Consider the following 15,900-nt stretch of genomic DNA (forward strand, 5'->3'; position numbering starts at 1 on the left):
AATCTTGCCTAAGAAAGCTCAGGCTTTGTTGATGAATAAAAGTCATCATATCAAATATTGACTTTCAACCTTGTTTTTCTTCTTTACTATTTTTTGTTTACATTTATGTTTGCAGATGTTTCAATAAATCACTCAACCTATTTCCCACTTTCAAAGCAAAGTATAAAGAAATGAGAGGTGACACAAGACAAGTAGTACAACTCATAATGAAGCTGCACTAGACAAAGTTTGTATGTGGGAGAAAAAAGACTGTCATCAACCTACTTAAACAACTCCAGGCTGAGAAAGAACAACTCTTGCCTTTCTAAGCAACGTGGTTTTGCCCTATTTGCTAAAAATAAAATTTTGATGGCAGGTATATTCAGAGAAGAGGGAAAAGCACATAAAGTGACAATTTTAAACTGGGAATGAAACACAAAAAATCCTAATAGCACCATAATCGTGTCATCCAAATGTGAAAGATGAACCTGATTAACTCTCACTGATATTTACAGCTGTATAGTAAATACACAAATAGTTTATATAGTTCATACTTGTGGCTTCTCCTGTAATATGCTCAGATTGCATAACTACAGAAAGCATATGAGCATTTTAAAATAGCTACTCTTATTGCTAAGATTACATTCAGCCCAACACTCTGCATGCCACACGACCCAAAAGAGAGTTGGAAAAGCCTTGGGCTATTCAAACCCATTTCCAAAACTCCTGGGACACTAGGTAAACAAAGTAAAAAGAAAATAGAATCATTTGAAAATCAACATCCCACAACCAATTAGGTCAATTGGCAACAAATCAGCAACAAGACTTGAGTCTTGAGAGTATAAAAGGAGTTTTCTATGAGTAAAGATAGCGAGGTTTTCAACACTGTGTGAAAGACTGCAGGGAGCACATTAAGAATGATGTTTTTTTTAGCAAAAATTAAAATGAATTTGGGAATTTTATAATCTGTGATACATTATATCATCAGAAGATCCTGAAAAGTAATCAAACTAAACTGGAAGTCACTGCGTGAGCTCAGGAACAATTCTGAAAGCCTATGTCGGTGAACACAGCTTCCTGACAACTTTAAGCTTTACTGAACATTAATAATAAATAAATAAAAATAAATAAGAGGTCATTGAATATGCACTGAATGGAAATGGGAAAACTGTCCTGTGGCAGCATCCTGCAAGCTAAGAAAAAGATCGAGTTTTAAAAAGCCAGGATCTGTGAAGTCTGTGACATTAACAGGCTAAACAATGCAGCTTCAGCCTCAATGGTGCTGCTAGCTCACCAATGACTTTTTTAGGAAAGACCTTTCTTTTTTTTCAGCAATCCGCATTCTGCATATAACACAACAGCATTGCTCTGCATTAAGAGCCTCAGCAATAAATGGGCCCACAGAAAATATGCAGCATAAAAATGACAAAAAAGCACTATTTTCAAATAACAAATTTAGGTTTTAGGTGATTTAAAAACTGCCACGTTCTGTTTTTATTACATTTTCACAGTGTCTAGCACTTTTTTTAATGGCCCATGTTGACAATAACAAAATTTTTTAAAAAGCAGTCTTTACTTTTCTATGAGCCTCATTGCTGTAAAACATTCCAAATCTAATTTTGACTCATTAGTAAGCCTCTGGGGTGCTTCTGTCTCATACTGCAGACACAACCTCTGAGACTTGAATGTGTGCATGTTTGAGACAGCATCTTTAATTACCCAGGTAACACATCCAGATGCTCCATCACTCTGGCAATGGCAGTGATTAAAAGGAGTAAAATATTCATTTCAATCAGACACCCACATGCCACATGTATAATTAATGTGCAGCGGAAGGACGCAGCAACTTTTACACCAGCGACACACATACACACACTTTTCCATCACCATATTCCCTCTGCACATCACAGCCAGCTGCTGCATTTGTGTGTCTGTCTTTGTCGGGGCGGATCTAAGAAATGGAACCATGGATGAGCCACTTCGAGCAATACTCCACAGGGAGGTCAAAGGTTAGCCAGACTGCATTCTGGGACATCATTCAGCCACCTACACAGCAGATGTGTTGGGTTGCTCTTTCACTGCCTTCACTCTCTCTGGGAGTGTTTTTGTTGGGAAAACAGCATCTTTAGTTTGCCACTTATCAAGCATTCAGCTTTCTGTGGTGTGGGTGTGCTGCCTCCACTGCTCCTTCTTCTACTTTTCAACAGTTCTGTGTTTATGTCAATACCTCAAAATACCTGTGAGCGGTTTGCAGAGGTCTCAGAAGCTGTCTGATGTCTCTAGTGGGTGGAAGACTACACAAACTCAAAACAATGTGAGACGTAAGGTGAATTTACAGATATAAAGTAGACATTTGATTTTTAACTTAGTTTGTGCAAAAGATCTTATCTGCTCAAGGCTGCGCATGCGAACAGAGAAACCACATTGAACAGGACTTTCCCATGCAGGATTTGTGCTGCATGTTAAAAATTAAACATCTGATTTGCATGTAAATCACCCCAAAAGATTCTCTCTTTCACACACTTGAAATGAAATCTTTTCTTTTCTCCTGTCAATCCCCATGGTTCCAGTTTGTTTTCTATTTCTGTCCTTTCAATCCATCTGACTGCTGTCTCTTTGTTTTCCTTGATTAAGCCCTCTGTCGAAGTATTGTTTAGACTCCAGCAGTAGGCTACAATTACTCAGCGCAGTGTGTGTATTGTATCACGCTCATTACAATTACCTCTGGGTGTGAGTGTGTCATCTGTTGCCTGCTCATGTTCCAATTTCTCTGCGAGTGGGGAGGAAGCTGCATCCAGCTGCCACAGTGTGCATGCAACAATATGACCCTGAAATAGATTATCTACATTATAATGAATGGGACCTGTGTATCCAAGTCCATAAAAAGGTCAAAATTGCCAAAAGAGACAACTTGTGTTCAGCAGCAGATAGTGAAAAGGCCCATAGTCCAAAGCTGTTTAATACACATAATTTACACAAAATTGATCTCGTATTCAAGAAGCTACAACTTGTAGCAGTTGGCAGACATTACAAAAGAGCTGCGATGAGGCTGACTGATGGATATTCTAGTAGCTTTCATTTGATTACAACTGGCTTTGCATAATGTGGTCAATGAGATTTCAAAACTTTACATCTCTCTGATCAGCTGTGAACAGACAGCAAGGATATTCCCCAGGAGCCAAGCATCAATAAGAAAACCGCTGCCGCCACACGCACATATGAACACTTCAAAAGAAACTCATCTTTCACCCCAGAATCTAATTGGTTGGTGTGACGATGCGAGGCGTTTGATGTTCCCTTACATAACGTCACACAGGCCGATAATTTTACGCACATCCATATTATATTTCTGTTTGTGTTGCTGTATGTGCCCCTTTGATCGATGTCAATTTATAGATTTTAGAATAAAGGAGAAAAAAGAAGAGGTATCCAAGTTTGAATTTTATTCGCTAGCCACCTGCAAACAGAATACATATCTGCTGAGTTATGAATGTGCAAAAACCAATATGTGCTTTTCAATGGCTTGTTATGGACTGACCACTAAATTCTAAAGGAGAAACCAACGCTAATATAGACCTACCCTGCGTTTTACCCTGTAAGAGAAAGCCTCCACAGCAGGTGTAAGACTCCCAACTGTTGTTTTTGGAGGCTAGTTCAGGTTCAGTGCCTAAAAAGCGTGACACAAATAAAATAATTTACCTCCCCACCCCAAAAAAACATAGTAGTATCATTTTTGATTTCACAGTGTAACCAAGTGTACCAATTCCTCTCCGCGCGCACACACACACACACACACACAAAACATTACCAAGATTTGAACCATAACTGCCCTCCCCTCTTCACAGTATGACTTCTCCCGCAGGCTGTTGTTGTAAATATGAATGTTTTCTCAGTCAACTTGCCTTGTTAAATAAGATTTTACAAAATCCCATGAAAGATTTCTCAAAGCTTGACGGCTGATATTGGCATTCCCGTGCAGAGCGCTGTGTTTTAAAACCTGCAAACAACCCAGCATAAATTTACACCATTAAGTCCCCCGGGCAAGAAAACGCATAAAGTGCTGTGTGTGTGGCATGAGAATGCAGTAGTCATAATGAGAATGTAGATGTCCTCTGGATGCCATGGACGCTGCCTCCAACAAGCACACGTAAGTGCTTACTCTCGTCTGTTGCCGTGTGTCAATGAATAATGCACATATTAATCTGGCAATGTATGGAAGCTAATTAATTCAGTATTTTCCTATTCAAGGTTATCTAATTAATGTGGTATTTTTGTAGTCATTAGGCATGGATAACATTCTTGATTTATCTTTGTCAGCCTTTTACCTCAATTTTCTACTGATTTATATAATGACCCGCAGTCACTTCCTTTGTAAAACAACCGCCAGCTCCACCCTCGATTGTGGTGGTATCTGCAGTCTCTGCAATCGTGGGTGAGAATTTAACCCTTTTAGCACCTACGCACTTAGGTGCATTTTTTTCAGTTTATTAGACAATAAGAGAAAGGTTTCTAGCTGCAGTTCATGCTCCACTATAGTCAGTCAAGTTTATTCAAGGAAGTTGGTGATGATTTAACACCCCTGTCAGCTGGTGCTCTGCAATACGTGCTGGGATCCCTCCTCTGCAGCAGTAGCAGTGGCACGGGCTGCCATAACTCTCTCTGGAACTGCAGCTGGGACCGGGCCTTTGCTTAACAGATCTGCATCTGGGGAAGAAGGAAGTGCAGTTTGGGCAAGGAATGCTGCAGGCAGTCTTGTGGGGACTGAGGTGGGGCTGCGAGTCAACAGAGGTTTGTCTCCCCTCTCTGGCCCTTCACTCCTTTCCTCCCTGGTGTTTTCCAGCAACACACGGACGCTCTTGGAGAAAACATCACGAGGATCAGTAGCAGGCAGAGCAGGACAGACGCATCTTTCCCTCAGCTCCAGAGCCTGAACAAATATAAAGCAAAAGGACAGACACACAAACACTTTAAGCAAAACCAAACAAGATCAACTGGGGCTGGTGAAAACTCTATGTACAAACTAAAATGCTAGCTTATGTGCAGGCACATTAAACTTAATTCATGCAAAGTCACATTTATAGTTACCATCTGACACCTTTCAACCAGTCATGTACCCTCCTGCTTGTCAAAAGCTCAAAAGCTACAGCAGAGTCACATTTTTAAAGCCTCCTTTGGACTAAAGTTTTGTCTTAGTTTTTCCAAATCTGACAAGTGGAGGATCTGACTTGAGCGACTTTTAAATTATGCCCTAAAGCATACCTGTTTTAATGTCTACTTTACTCTTAATGGGATCTTAATTTACTGAATGAACCTCGTGCTATGCTAAATCAGTCTTAAAACTAGCAATTAAGACCAAAAACTCATCAGGAAAGTGTTTACTAAGGAGTAGCATCATTTTCTCATAGACTTCTTTTCACAAACAGATGTACTGCCCACTGCTGGCCATTTGAAAGAATGCAGTTTTGATGCACTTCTGCACTGACTTGGAAGCCACGTCCATCTTTTATATACATTCTATGGTTTTTTTTAGAGAAACAGAAAATTATAAAGTGTCTCTGAATAAAAGACATGGAAGCTGCTATTGTAGGCCAACATTAGCGTGAAAGAGCCATGTAACTAGCTTGGCTAAAATGGTTATGGTTAAAAATATTCCAGTATGTGACGGAGCTAATGGAAACTTCAATCACACCCCGGCCGATAAATATATTCTCTCCGTCTGTCTCACACACCTACGCACATCCCAAGTCATTAATCTCTCACTTAGCATCACCTACAAGACTGAGCACATACGTGTACTTCCCACTCAACAGGCTCTCCCTCTCATGTTACCAGTGGACTTGATGTGCTGTGCTTAAGGATGATGAGCGCGCTCATGGAGGTGGAGTGCCCCCACAAGAGTCGGGTTAAGTAGCTTGAGGCTGTCACCCTTTGCAAGGTTAAAAACATCATATTATGCATCGCTTTCACCAGACTGAGCTCGGCTGTTAACTGACTCATACATGCTGCTGTGCTGGATCGAACAGTTTACTATTGGAGGTACCAGAAACCGAGTCTTCTCAGCACCACACACACACAAATCAGGGCAATTAATCCCCAAACAACAGTCTTCATCACTTCACTGCCTGTGGCTACAGCCTGGCCTCGACAACAACTGCTGCTAGAGGTCAATCTACCTCACAGGGATACGACCGGGTGCACGAGCACATACACAGAACATGCACATATTCAACGACATAGGCACCTGATGGACAATTAGTGGTTTACCCATCTGTTCGTCTTTGTGCTTGGAGCATCTGACAGTGCTCCAACAGTCCAAATAACAGTCAAGGTTAACCTCACTGCTGTCTAATACATAGATTATTAATCCACCCTTCTGCTAACACTTACACGCACAGAAAAAGTTGTGAGGACTGTGGATGCTGACAGTTTCGACTGAAACTGCTGTCTTAACTGGTTGTTGATTTCCTTATAGACTTAAGATACCATTGATTGGCTGGTCACACTGCCAACACTGAGCTGCTAATGTGGGGCTGTTTTCTTTCAGGCACTCAACTCAAATCCTTCAAGACATTCACAGCTAAGCAGACATCCAGGCCCTGGCACAGCAAAATGTTTTTGCTGTCTTCCTAAAACCCCACGTTTCTCCTTCCTTTCTGCCCTCCTCTCCTTGTCTGCAGGTGGATTTATATCTCTCCAGACGCTTCATTAGTTCCATTAAGACTCTTTCCAACAGCTCCTAAAGCTACACTGTTTCTCCTGAAAAACAGAAAAGAGTAGGGCTGTGTCCCCACACAGGCCTCACAGATTTCTTCACTTCAAAGTTGGGACAAACATATGAATAAGAACCGACTCTACAGTTTAGGGGGAAACAATCTAAGGAAAAATACTGCATCTGTCTATACCTCTGGTATGAGACGGTCCAGCTGAACGACTCTGTTCCTATGCGATGGGTGTGTGGACAACCATTCGGGCAAGGTGGGCTCTCCTGATAGTTGGTCTCTGAGTTCCATCTGCTGCCAGAATACAGGTCCTGCTCGCACATCGGCACACGCCTGTAAATAATACACACACCTCAGAAACACACACACGAAGTGGCGTCCCACTGTTTTGTGCTGAGAGAAAAATCTTCACTTTAGTTTCCTTTGACAACAGTGCCCCCTACTGTCCCGTGGACAGATTGTATGATTAGGGAGCATTAGAGGAAACTGAATAAGGTTAAAATAAAGAACAGCCTATAAATAGCAAAAAGGTTTTAAAATTTGTTCTTAATTTTTAACCCCAAAAGTACTACTGACCTTGAAAAATGCCTGCACAACCAATTGAGTTGCTATTGCAAATCCATAACATGAGGGGAAAAAAGAGACTGAAAGTCAGGATTTCTCAGCCATTTCCAGTCTCTTGAATCAGCCAAGCTCCAAAAAGCTGGATTTAACACTTTTCCTCATGTTATTAGCCTGTTTTTAACCCTAATAATATCATCAGAGTGAATGCAATCGATAAAAAAACACAGATGAAAACACAAAAGAAGGCACCACTTGAGTCAGATAAATGGTGACCAAATTGGTGACTGATACCTTAGCAGCCAACTGCAGTCCAACTTGATCTGCCTCAGCCTCCAGTTTCCGACTGAAAGGGCGGTGAAACAGGAACTAGGAAAGAAAGAGGCAGATTTTTGTGTAGGTGTGTAAAAACTACAAGATTATTGTACATTTTTATCTTCCAGTCATTTATTTTAAACTACTGTAGCTTTAATACTTCATATACATTTTCAGATAATGAATATTAATTCCTCACCTCTCTAAGCTTGCCCTGTACCCAATGTCCCAGCATTGACATGCTGTCGTGAGGACACATGGCCCAGATGGCTATCAGGAGAACAACAGACAGGAGCTCCAGGACATGAGACACACTGGCCTGTTCTGCCTGTGGAGGCAGTGAGTGCGACAGAAAAGAAAAGGAAGGAAGGAGGACAAAAGAGAAAAATATAAGAACAGAAAAATAGAGGTAGAAAGTTTTGGGGAGGTGATTGAGGCTGCTGAAACATATTGATTGTTCCCATCTATTTTAGTGGAACATTTACGCTATAACAGATTTAGAGGTTTTAACAGCCAATCCAATAGAGCACACCTACTGGGTAATACCAAGCCCATCGATGCTCATTCCCTTCATCTAATTAAAATCTCCTTCAAGCATTTCCTCCGAGGACGTTTAAAGTCTTGAAATACCCACAACTTCATTAGACACTTTTTTAGAACAAGAAGAATGGGCTTTAAAGCTGGGGGGAAAAAAAAAGACAGCCATCTGCGGAGAATTAATAAAGCACAGCAGTGCCTGAGGTCACTTTGGTCATCATGGCACCGGCAGGATTAGTGACTGTTTGGAGGTGATTGTCAGTGAGTCTTTTATCAACGGCTGATGCAACAAGACTGCAACAGATGCCACTTCAGCTGATATTATACTTCCGAGACAGAGCAGAAGTGATGAATAGTCAGGAGATCTCAGTGTATAATGCAGTATATTCTGCACCTGTAGGGGGTCCACATGCATATTTTACAGTGCTGTGTAGAACCTCCAAAACTGTGCCAAGGGCTAATAAATGACTAAAGTTTGTTCCTGAGCAATATTTGCACTTTAAGTGTTTTCAGTGACTCATCCTCATTCACTGCAACATCTGCTGCTGATCAGCTAAGCCTATTAGATGTCAGCATACTGCACAGGTCTTTGTGCACTGCAGCACTTCAGCCTCAGAAACTAAACAGGTGTGAAGTTTCTGCATTCTGAGTGCTTGTCTGTTACGGAAGAATATGCACTCAATGCATGAGAGAAAACATACAATCAAAGAATTTGTTTCTGTTAATAATACCAGTGGCAGGTGTAATTTTTTGCCTATTGTTTAACTCCACTTATAATAAATAGTTCCAACATCATTTTAACAATCAAAATAAATGCTTTTTAAGGCCCATTTAGGACTTCAAGAAATAAAAATTAAGATCCAATAATGTCAAAATTATGCACTATACATACAACGCCGTACTTGACATTATATTCTTTGCCACACATGAGAGTAAAGTGATATTGTTAGACTTTGGATTGTAAATAAATTAATAAACGAGTGCAAAGACAACAATGACGAGGGAGCGACATTAAAACTACACAACTTCAAAAACTTAAAGAATTAATCGTACTGGCTCTGACCTTCTTCTACCAGGCTTAAACAAACCATTTCCAAAGTTAATACCTTCACCAAATATTGGGGAAATATGAAATATTTTAAGGTCTTACTTTTCTTGACTTTTTAATGATCCAGAGAAACCCTGTATTATCTGGGAAAAAATAAACCTATTCACTCTCAAGGTCAAGTATTAAGGTAAATTTATAATGTGGAGTACAAACGATGCTATAACAGCAAACAGTCCGTGGAGGGTTATGTACTTACAGCGTGTCCCAGTAAGGCATGAGCCATCTCGTGTCCCAGTATAATAGTGAGCTGGTGAACATCTGCAATGGCTTCCAGCATTCCAGTAAACATGAAGACGTTTCCGTTCTATACAAAATAGGAAATAACTTTTTAATCTTTGTAGGTGTGCAAACACCAGATTGCACCTTATAATAGTAACATTTTTAGTGTTCAGCTTGTCTTTACTTACCGGTAGTACAAAGGCATTAACACTGGGACTTTGCACCACATGGACAGTCCAGCTGATGTCAGACACTTCAGGGATGTCCTTGTTCCTTTGTGCCAGGTGCTGCACCACCCACTCCACCACCTGGTGACGAGGGTCAGTGACTGGAACAAGCAGCTCTGCATACTCCTCCATGTACTGAAACACAGAGATGACAACAAATATTTAAGGAAATTCCATTTAACTATTCACCTTCTTACTTGTTGACTCAATAAATCTTCTTAGAAATGTTTGTAGAATGGATATTTGTGATTTTCTCACAATGTCACAAGCAACACAACGTCTCTCACCGCATCTGAAGTCAGAGCTGCCATCTCCATGTAGTTCTCTTTACTGAACACAAGAAGGCGGGTCCGTCCTGTCAGCGGGGACTCGTCAAGGTGCGTTAGGAGGAAGAGGGCTACAATCATAATAGCAACACCTGCACCCCCTGCTAGATGCCAGCGCTTCTGCCATGCATATTTGCGCACCAGCTGCCGCCGGTTGTCTGGTAAGGCCACCCACCACTTCCTTATACTCCTGTACAAAAAGAAGGTCTTTAGTTCTGCTGTAAATCCTTATGTAGCTCAGGCAGTACATTTAACACCTTATTCCAACAATTAGAATTAAATGAATCATCTGAAGCTTCTTTCATGTTTAAAATAAAATGCTCGGAGAAAAAGCCTCATGAAAGATTAGCAACCAAAGTTTCTCATAATAATGTAAGAATGCAGAACAATAACCTCTTTTCTTTCCAGAGAAGCCTAGCCTCAAATAAAGTGCCAAAACATGCATAAATTCCTCAGGTAAATTTTGTAGTACTGCTAAAAGGCCAAAAACAAAATGCCTGCTCTCTATTCTGTTGGAGGCAAGGAGGGGAAGACAAAATAGGACTAAATAAATACTGAAACCCTCAGAAATCAGAAAACCCTTATGAAGAGAATATCGAGGGAACAGTTTACCCTGCCCGGGATAGGGTTACTGGGGCCCCGCCCTGGAGCCAGGCCCGGGGAGGGTGCCCGAGGGCGAGCGTCTGGTGGCCGGGCCTTAGTCCATGGGGCCCGGCCGGGCACAGCCCGAAGAGGAGACATGGGCCCATCCTCCCGCAGGCCCACCACCCCCAGGAGGTGCCATAGGGGTCAGGTGCATTGTGTGCTGGGCGGCGGCCAGGAGCGGAGGCCCTGGCGGACTGATCCCCAGCTGCCAAGACTGGCAATAGGGACATGGAATGTCACCTCTCTGGTGGGGAAGGAGCCTGAGTTAGTGCGTGAGGTTGAGAGATACCGGCTAGATATAGTCGGGCTCACCTCTCGCATGGCTTGGGCTCTGGAACCAGTCTCCTGGAGAGGGGCTGGACTCTGTCTCAGTCTGGGTTGCCCCTGGTGAGGGCGGCGGGCTGGGGTGGGTATTCTAATATCCCCTCGGCTTGCTGCCGGTACGTTGGGGTTTTTCCCGGTGGATGAGAGGGTTTGTTCCCTGCGCCTTAGGGTTGGGGAACGGGTCCTGACTGTCATCTGCGCTTATGCGCCGAGTGGCAGTTCAGAGTACCCAGCCTTCTTAGAGTCCCTGGGGGGGGTGCTGGAAGGTGCCCCATCTGGAGACTCTGTTGTCCTGCTGGGAGACTTCAATGCTCACGTGGGTAACAACAGCGAGACCTGGAGGGGCGTGATTGGGAGGAACGGCCTCCCTGATCTGAATCCGAGCGGTGTTTTGTTATTGGACTTCTGTGCAAATCACAGTTTGGCCATAACGAACACCTTGTTCGAACATAAGAGTGTCCATAAGTGGACGTGGCACCAGGACGCTCTAGGCCGCAGGTCGATGATCGATTTTGTAATCGTATCACCAGACCTGCGACCATATGTTCTGGACACTCGGGTAAAGAGAGGGGCTGAGCTGTCAACTGATCATCACCTGGTGGCGAGTTGGATCAGGTGGCGGGGGAGGACGCTGGACAGACCCGGTGCACCTAAACGCGTAGTGAGGGTGTGCTGGGAACGTCTAGCAGAGGCCCCAGTCCGCGAGATCTTCAACGCACACCTCCGGCAGAGCTTCAACAGCATTCCGAGGGAGACTGGGGACATTGAGTCCGAATGGACCATGTTCAGCGTCTCCATCGCCGGCTGCTGCATTGAGCTGCGGCCGCAAGGTGGTTGGTGCCTGCCGTGGTGGTAATCCCGAACCAAATGGTGGACACCAGAGGTGAAGGGAGCCATCAGGCTGAAGAAGGAGTCCCATCGGGCTTGGTTAGCCTGTGGGACTCCGGAGGCAGCCGACAGGTATCGACAGGCCAAGCGGAATGCGGCTCGGGCAGTGGCTGAAGCAAAAACTCGGGTGTGGGAGGAGTTCGGAGAGGCCATGGAAAAAGACTTTCGGACTGCCTCGAAGAGATTCTGGCAAACCGTCAGACGTCTCAGGAGGGGAAAGCGGTGCTCTACCTGCACTGTGTATAGTGCTGGCGGAGCGCTGCTGACGTCGACTGAGAAAATTGTCAGGCGGTGGAAGGAATACTGAGGACCTCCTTAATCCCACTGACACGTTTTCCGAGGAGGAAGCAGAGTCTGGGGATGAGGGAATGACCCGCCAATTTCCGGGCGCGAGGTCACTGAGGCAGTTAAACAACTCCTTGGTGGCAGAGCCCTGGTGTTGATGAGGTCCGCCCGAGTTGCTGAAGGCTCTGGACGTTGTAGGGCTGTCCTGGTTGACACGCCTCTACAATGTTGCGTGGAGATCAGGGCAGTACCCTGGATTGGCAGACCGGGGTGGTGGTCCCCATCTTTAAGAAGGGAGACCGGAGGGTGTGTTCCAACTACAGGGGATCACACTCCTCAGCCTCCTGGGAAAGTCTATGCCAGGGTGCTGGAAAGGAGAGTTCGTCCGCTAGTCGAACCTCAGATACAGGAGGAACAATGCGGTTTTCGTCCTGGTCGCGGAACACTGGACCAGCTCTTTATCCTCTCGAGGATACTCGAGGGTGCATGGGAGTTTGCCCAACCAGTCTACATGTGTTTTGTGGACTTGGAGAAGGCATTCGACCGTGTCCCTCGGGTGTCCTGTGGGAGGTGTTGCGGGAGTATGGGGTGTCTGGCCCATTGCTACGGGCCATTCGATCCCTATACAACCGTTGCAAGAGTTTGGTTCGCATTGCCGGCAATAAGTCGGACTCGTTCCCCGGTGGGTGATGGGCTCCGCCAGGCTGCCCTTGTCACCGGTTCTGTTCATAATTTTTATGGACAGGATTTCTAGGCGCAGCCAAGTGGCGGAGGGCTTTCGCCGGTGGCCTCAGAATCTCATCTCCGCTTTTGCGGATGATGTGGTTCTGTTGGCTTCATCAGGTGGAGGCCTCCAGCTCGCACTGGAACGGTTCGCAGCCGAGTGTGAAGCAGCGGGAATGAGGATCAGCACCTCCAAATCTGAGGCCATGGTTCTCAGCCGGAAAAGGGTGGAGTGCCCACTCCGGGTCAGGGATGAGTTCCTGCCCCAAGTGGAGGAGTTCAAGTATCTCGGGTCTTGTTCGCGAGTGATGGGAGAAGGGAGCCGGAGATCGACAGACGGATTGGTGCTGCGGCTGCAGTGATGCGGACGCTGCACCGGTCCGTCGTGGTGAAGAGGGAGCTGAGTGTAAAAGCGAAGCTCTCAATTTACCGGTCGATCTCACGTCCCTACCCTCACCTATGGCCACGAGCTGTGGTAGTGACCAAAAGAACGAGATCGCGGATACAAGCGGCAGAAATGAGCTTCCTCCGAAGGGTGGCTGGCCTCTCCCTTAGAGATAGGGTGAGAAGTTCGGCCATCCGGGAGGGGCTCAGAGTAGAGCCGCTGCTCCTCCACATCGAAAGGAGCCAGTTGAGGTGGTTTGGGCATCTGACAAGGATGCCTCCTGGGCGCCTCCTGGGTGAGGTGTTCGGGCATGTCCCACCGGGAGGAGGCCCAGGGCAGACCCAGGACACGCTGGAGAGATTATATCTCTCGGCTGGCCTGGGAACGCCTTTGGTGTTCCCCGGATAAGCTGGAGGAGGTGGCTGGGAGAGGGAGGTCTGGGGTTCTCTGCTTAGGCTGCTGCCCCCGCGACCCGGCCTCGGATAAAGCGGATGAAGATGGATGGATGGATGGATAAATACTGAAACCTCACATGCCATGCCTGCTAAATGATACCATCACAGTCACTCTGTTTCATGGATTAATTTGTACCAGTTAATTAAAACAAAGCATGGAAACAATTTAGACAGTAATTTATTTGTTCTTATTTAAATCCAATAATTAAAACAGTTGATAAAACAATTATGAGCGTGTTCATTATTTAATTAAACATTAAGTATTGTTAAATGATATTATGCCTTAAGCAAAAAGGATGCTCGATTTATCATCTGTATTAAGAGCTTTTCTATTGACACACCTTATTAAATTCTTGCTTTTTATTTACATTCCCTACTTAAAATGTTACTTCTGTTTGAATTTGTAGACCATTATAGACTATAGTGTCGTATTTATACTCCGAAATATCAATACTGATTAACCACTTCACTCTATACTTTTTAGGGGTTGTGATTTTGCCCCTGTACACCACCACACTTTACTTTATATTATTTAAAAAATTAAGGTATGTTTGAAGTGCAAACTTTCAACTTTAATTCAAGTGGTTTAACAAAAGTCTTCCATTAGCTGTTTACAGCCAATTTTATCCAAGTTCCTTATTGTCAGAAGCACAAAAATAGGTAGACGACATCAAAGTGTAAAATTAAAGGATGCATTCAAAAGTGGAAATACAGTAGATTTACAAAAAGGTGTAGACCACTGGTTACAGAGATCTGTCAAACATCGTGGAGGCAATGTTATGGCACGGGCAGGTATAGCTGCCAAAGGAAATTACTAATTAGAGTTTACTGATGATGTCGCCACAGAACTAGCAAGTCTGAGGTCTAGAGGGCTATTCTCAGCCAAAGAAGGATTTTCATCTAAGCTTCCTTGGATTCACAATATTCTGCCAGCCTTTTATCAGAGACTACAGCCAAGGAGCATCGCAATCAGCCAGCATAGTAGCACAGTGGTTAGCACTACTGCCTTACAGCAAGAAGCTCCTGGGTTTGAATCCACCATATGACATGGGTCTTTCTCTCTGTACTCCAGCTCCTAATCTCAGTCTAAAGACATGCAGTTAGTGGGGTAAGGTTCATTAGTGATTGATTGGTGATGAAAGGTCTGTGGTCTATTGGCCTGCCTCCTGCCCAAAGGTAGCTGAGATAGGCTCTATCCCCAAATTAGATAAGGAGATGGATAACAAAATAATTGGTACTGTGTCCAATTATTATTCAGAAGAGGGGGGCCAAAAATGCCTGTAATTTCTAAATATTTATTGCAATTCTTTTCTAAAAAAAAACCCCTTAAATTAAAGCTCAAAGAATGCATTTGAACTCTTACATTTTTACAATCCACTGTGGTGGTGTTCAAAGCACAAACTACAAAAACTGTGTCTATCCAAAAGCTTGTGGACCTTCCTGCACACCCTATGTTTCCTACCTGCCCAGTATTATAGCCATAATCTTTTGCAGAGGCTTGATTATCATCCATATGAGGGGAGCAGGCAGGGCCCTCAGGCGGGCAGAAGTGTGGAAGCAGTGTCCGCATGGGGTCAGGACAGGACCGCAGGGAAGAGGAGCAGTGGCTTTGAAGTAAATCTGATAACTCGTTGTCCGTCCAGTCAAAGAAGCTCTCAAGCGTACAGATGTGCTTATGGTTGTTCGCCAGCTGCTCTGAGGGTAAACAGCTCGTTTGCATACCCGGAGGTTCCCGATCAGATGCGATGAAAGCAAACTGAAGTGACTGCTCCTGAAAAGACTTCCGCAAAGTAGAGCCATGATTTAATTTAATTTAATTTTTTTTAATGCAACAATTTTTTTTTTAATTTATACGAGGACTGACCAAAAACGGTCAACGCCACGCGGTTATCTCATCCTAGAGGTCAAAATAAATCCGGTAGTGACACCTGAGGAGCAGCTCTCAGCTGTCAATGTCATTACTAGAAGTGAACGCTACGTACACGTAAACTAGGTTAACGGTGTGCAGCGGCGGAACTCTGAAATGCCTTCACCAGTCCAAAAGTTGGTTTTTAACACCATTACACGCTGAGCTGAAACACATTAATGCCCGTTGAGCCGAAAGGACGCGATTCAAAACTGTAGTTAACTGTAGCGTTAACTGTAGTTTCTGGGACGCGCCCTCCTCCCAAATGATTCCACCTAGAAACAGCCCCGTTACGAAC

At 44.2% G+C, this 15,900-nt stretch overlaps 1 protein-coding gene across 1 annotated transcript; it reads right to left on the bottom strand.

The window, feature by feature from the left end:
• Positions 1-3,407: 3,407 nt before the first annotated feature.
• oma1 (OMA1 zinc metallopeptidase) lies at positions 3,408-15,859 on the bottom strand. The gene is made up of 8 exons (XM_031753907.2): positions 15,159-15,859; positions 9,953-10,181; positions 9,627-9,800; positions 9,416-9,523; positions 7,774-7,902; positions 7,554-7,628; positions 6,882-7,031; positions 3,408-4,906 (listed from the first exon to the last, which is right to left on the bottom strand). The coding sequence occupies exons 1-8, from the start codon at positions 15,494-15,496 to the stop codon at positions 4,562-4,564; spliced, it is 1,548 nt and encodes a 515-aa protein (XP_031609767.1). The 5' UTR covers positions 15,497-15,859; the 3' UTR covers positions 3,408-4,561.
• Between the last annotated feature and the right edge of the window lie 41 nt (positions 15,860-15,900).

Source organism: Oreochromis aureus, linkage group 23 (assembly GCF_013358895.1).
Source record: "Oreochromis aureus strain Israel breed Guangdong linkage group 23, ZZ_aureus, whole genome shotgun sequence".
NCBI lineage: Eukaryota > Metazoa > Chordata > Actinopteri > Cichliformes > Cichlidae > Oreochromis > Oreochromis aureus.